At 37.7% G+C, this 5,443-nt stretch overlaps 1 protein-coding gene across 1 annotated transcript in view; it reads left to right on the top strand.

Annotated features, from left to right (window-relative positions):
- Positions 1 to 5,443, top strand: part of LOC106463320 — a 38,909-nt gene that overhangs the window by 17,570 nt on the left and 15,896 nt on the right. The window contains exon 4 of the mRNA XM_022390797.1: positions 1,185 to 1,247. Within this exon, the coding sequence (XP_022246505.1) occupies positions 1,185 to 1,247 (63 nt within the window). The remainder of the gene's footprint in view (positions 1 to 1,184; positions 1,248 to 5,443) is intronic.

Raw genomic sequence — 5,443 nt, 5'->3', positions numbered from 1 at the left:
TCACAGATCTGTGAGTTATTCAGGTATTATCTGAGGGTCTTGCAATCCACATTTTTTCCCCTCCTCCATTGTCTCAGGTACCCGTGTCCTTTCCATTGCCTCAGGATCCTATCACCAGTCAATGTCTGTCCAAGGTAGTACAAGATCATCTCTCCTAGAATGTCATTGAACCCTTCACTCATACTTCTCCAGGTTTTTATTCCAAGTTGTTTGTGGTACCCAAGAAAACTGGGGACTGGTGCCCTGTGACCAATTTACCATGGAGCCTTTTATCACCCTCAGGTGAGCTTTTTCTCCAAGTTTGTGGATGAACAAGGTAGACATCATGAATGCTTACCTTATACCTACTCAATATCTTGTCCACTTGGGTCTCTTTTTCAACACCCTTCAGTCAGGCCCAACCTTTTCCTCTTCAACTTCATTCAATTGAGTTTTTAGTTCTCAATGCCCTTACTACACTCTCTTACAGCTCATGAGGTTCTATTGCTTTTGGGGATGTGGTCTCCTATGGAAACCCTTATCCCGTTGGTTCAAGCACATATGTGGTCTCGTTATCTGGTGGGGGTAGGGAAAAGTATCATATCGTCTTCACCTCAAGTTCAACAGACCAGAGGGAATCTCATAACCTTACCCCCCGATTATGAACAGGATGCACAATATCAATGTGATATATTGTTTGACTGATCCAGGAACCCAACATCCAGATGATCGGTATAGTAAAGATGTCTCTGTAATGTAAAGTATCTCATTCAGGAACTGCCCTAAGTGCAGTAACATCCTTGGTATAATAAAATCATTGAGGGATAGTGTACGAGGAAGAACCGTATTAATCAGCGAGTACCACCACTGTGACCCACAGGAGGAACAACAGTATAATTGAGTGAGGAAATAGAGATACCTATAAGACATGTGAGGACTTATTGATTGGTTCAGCTCTGAATCCAAAACCCAACCACTGGGAACAGACATCCTTGTGGGGGTAGGATGAGGGATCCCAATCGAAGGGGTGAACTGCAATTTTAACAGCTCACCCAAAGTTACCACATACCCTCAGATAAACCCATACAGAGATGAAACATCAGACTGGAGGCCATCTTGTCATCTATATCAGCAGTACACCACCACCCTACTCTCAACTGAAAAGTTTTATCATTATATGTATTGTCTATCATTATCACATTCAGGAGGATGCCTCCATGCTCCACCAGCAGCAGCTTGGAACTTTGCTTTACCCATGAAGTCCATGGGTGAGTAAGGTCCAGAATGGGATCCATAGAGTAAAAAAAAAGAATGGGAAAAGCCCTTCAAAAAGAATAAATATATATATATATATACCAAAGATAACTTACCCAGGCACAGTCTCACCGAAGTCTGAAAAATGGCTACAGATCTGGAAGGACTCCATGTCAAGGTGGACAATGAATCCAGAAGGGATAGAGAAAGAGTAAGAGAAGTAAAAACTTTATGGTACCTGGAAAAACGAAAATTGTGGGAAAAGGCAGCCCAATATCCTGCAATTAAGAAGACAAGATGCCTGACAAATTAGCCAAATAAGGAAATCTGTAAGATGAGTAATAGTTGATCAAGCAGCGGAAAACCCTTAACCCACAGACCAAGAGTGGAAAATGTTCCACTTACGTTGATAAACATCCCGAGAGGAAGAGCGATTGGAACAAGCAAAAAAGATGTGACCCTCCCCCCAGAACAAACCGAAACTCCTCACTAGGGACCAGATAAAAACCAGGTTTAAAGATGGAGGATATGAATGGTGACTGAGGTTAATGTAGAAGGGATGGAGTAAGAGAAAGAGGTAACAGAGGGGCAGATTGTACTTGGAGAAGCTGCAGAAACCATGGATATGCCAGTCAGTAAGGAGCAATCAGAAGGACTTGACTCAGAGTGGCATGGATGATCGAAATCACCCCAGGAATAAGACGAATGGGAAGATAAACATACAGGTATTTGTTAGTCAAATCTTGACTGAATGCATCAACAGTCAGAGCAAGTGGATGAGGAACCAGAGTCCAAAACATAGGTAACTTGGTATTGAAGGATGTAGCAAAAGCATCTAGGTGAGGAGTACCTCACTGAAGGCATAGCCAATGGAAAACAAGAGGATCGAGAGACCATTCCATCAGATAAACTTTGTTGGGATGGGAAAGATGATCCACAACAAGACTGAATGCACCCAGAACATGGCACACAAAGAGACGAATACCAAGCACGTGGGTCCAAAAAAGATCTTTGGTTCATCCACAAAGGGAATGAGAACAGGTCCTGTCTTGGTGATTGATATAAGCCAGCACCATTGAATTGTCGTAATGGATCATGACTAGACAATTCCTGGGCAAAGCATGACGTACGGCCAGAAGCTCCAGGATGTTGATATGGTAAGATCTTTTGGCCAGAGATCACTTCCTGCTGATTGACCAATGCCCTTCAAGCCTGAAGGGAAGCCTTTGTACAGATATGCACATCCAGACGAGGGAGAGGAAGCGGAATACCTGCCGATATGTGGGCCCTGTCCAACCACTAATGCAGATCACCAACAAGGGAAGGAAGAAAAGAAATAGCAGCCTCTAATGGATCCCGCACAAAATTTCACTAGTCATGCAGAGCCCACTGAAGAATTGGTGGAGGGACTGGTGTGAGTGGAAAGAAAGAAGCATCCCAAGGACACTCCCTAAAAAAGTAGATCACCACATTAGAGAATCATACATGGGATACTGCGCCACTTCTGTTCCAGGTATACTTTTCACCCAGTGTGTAAAGAGGTGTCGCAGACATGGGCAGAAATTGGGAAAAGCACATCCAAACAAGTGAAAAGAATGGTTGGATAGAGATCCAAACCACAATATATCAGAATCTCAATCCCATAGTGTATATTAATGTGGGTGAGAGTAAAAGGATGTGCCCCTAGGTGTATAGTGGCTTGGGCATGACGGACCGTACATGGCAAGTCAACTGCATTCAAAACCCAGCCACTGGGAACTGAAATTCATGCAGGGGTAGAATGAAGATCATACAGTCGGTAAGTCAACTACGATATAAAACCCAGCCACCAGGAAACAACATACATGTGGAGGCGGGAAAGACGATCATACCAGTGGCAAGTCAACTAGAATCCAAAACCAATTTTATGTGAGAATAGGTGATGTACCATATTGGAACCTATAATTTTCTTATACTGAAAATATTTACTTAACTCCACTCACCCTTTCTCCCCAATGAAAACTGGTGCTTCCATTTTCTTCCAAAACTTGAAGTGATAGTTTGGTAGAATAGAATAGAGGGAGACACATGTGTCAGAAGGATGTGTTGCACTCCTGTTTGTGGAGGGTTGTCGCATGATGATTTATATTCAAGATGCAGTTGAACCATTTGATGGTAAGGAACGTAGAAGCTCAAGGCTTGTGGCATGCAAAAAACATTTTTGCATATAGAGGGCAGCACTTAACTTAGCTATTTATGTGAGAGGAGGTAACTACCTATCAAAAATATATTTTCAGTATAGGAAAATTATAACTTCTGGAGAAAAATAATTTCAGAATGTAAAATAATATAAGCTGAAAAAATCTTAAAACCTTGAGTTAGTAACATGTTGCTAGTTTGATCTAACATCTTATAGGAATAAAACTATCAAAGTGGATGAATTGTCCTGTGAATGTTTTCTTTTGTTATATTGACTTGAAAAACTTTGAACATCTCGAGTAATTAGAAAATGTAGAAAAAGGTAAAGAATTCTGTTATTCAATATAGCAGGTAAACTGTATAGGTGATTTTTGTGAATTAAAGTACTTAAAGAAATCTTGAGCTTCATCTTTTGATTGATTATTGACGAAAGTGTCATCAGTGTAGCATTCTAACATTCGCAAAATATTGGTTTTAGGAGCAGTTGTTCAACCAAGATTGTTTGCAGTGGCTCAGAAAAGTGTTAATTAATGTTGTTCATCAATTTGTTCATGTACTCTTACATTAAATTGTAAATATAAAATGGTTGTTTTTTTTACATCATGGGTGATTAAAGATCTAAATTGTTCTGCAGTTAAGCCATATACAAGAAATTCCTTTCAAAATAATTTTTATAAGCGACTGTCTATGGTCTCATCCAATGGAATGTTTGTGAATAAAGAAGTTACATCAAAACTGATAATAAAACAGTCATTAGGAGGATGTAGGTTTTTTAACTCATTAACAAATAAGAAAGAACCCATGACAATAAACTCATTAAGATAAAAGATCAATTTAGCAACATTTATACTGACTTGAGCATTTAAGATTGTTCAACTTATTTTACATTCTGAGATTATTTTTCTCCAGAAATACTATTGTATGATTTATATCCTAAGAAAATGATTGAAAACTGACCAAAAAATATTTAAAACTCTCATAAAAATTTTCACAGTCAATAAATGTCCAGTTTCATTGACCATCCCTACCTAGGACAACAAGGTAAAAAAATTTACACCCACAGGTCAAACTTAACATTATTTTCAAATTGTCCTTAAGATAAAAAAAAATCTCTTCCAGACAAAGGATTGTCTTCCTATCTCTCTTTGCTTATGCACTAAGTACATATGTGGTGAAAGCAAGGTCACCTATATTGGAAAAACTAAATGACATTTTCTCATCCACATACACAAACACATGGGAGTGTCACTTAGGTCAAGTAACATCTTTTTGAAGTTCACCCAATTAACATAACATAATATTTTGGGACAACATGGGACCTATTGGTCCATCTCTGCTGTTCCATCCTCAAAACTAAATTAAAATGATTAAAAAATATTAATAATAATAAAATTTTAAACCCAACCCGTTTCATTTATACACTTATCAAGCTTTTTCTCTTTTACTTAAACTCATTTGAAATTACTGCCTATACAACATTGAGAACGAAAGAAAGAAAGCCACATAGAAACCGTTACCTAAAGTACAATCGATTTTACATGTATGATTACCATTTTAAGTCATAAAGAAGTTTTAAGTATGTTACAAAAAAATCTTCAACACATAAAAAATCACTATAAAACAATGTCAATTTTTATGACTAATATAAGACTTGAAATATCTCCCAATTCACTGCATAAGCTATTTTACTGATAGCTTTTTTTATGGAAGTATTGTTTAATTTTTTAGCATGGACATTTTTTGCAGAACAAAAATAGTGCCAGGTGATGCTGTCAAATGTTTCTGAAAACAACAGTACTATTGCAAATTCTGTCACTCAAATTGACCAGAATATTTGCTAGAAACGTAATAATTCTGACGTTAATAATCAATGTTTGATTAAAATATTATGCTTTTACTAGCAGAAACTCGCAAAACTTTTGTGATGAAATTAGTATCTTTACATAACAACGTTTTGAAACAACATGGGACATCTCAGCTGTTCCATTTTCTAAACTAAACTAAAACTATTAATAAATTGATTTTAAAAAAA

This window comes from Limulus polyphemus, unplaced genomic scaffold (assembly GCF_000517525.1).
Source record: "Limulus polyphemus unplaced genomic scaffold, Limulus_polyphemus-2.1.2 Scaffold1378, whole genome shotgun sequence".
Taxonomy (NCBI): domain Eukaryota; kingdom Metazoa; phylum Arthropoda; class Merostomata; order Xiphosura; family Limulidae; genus Limulus; species Limulus polyphemus.
This window is presented reverse-complemented; position numbering and strand designations above follow the sequence as displayed.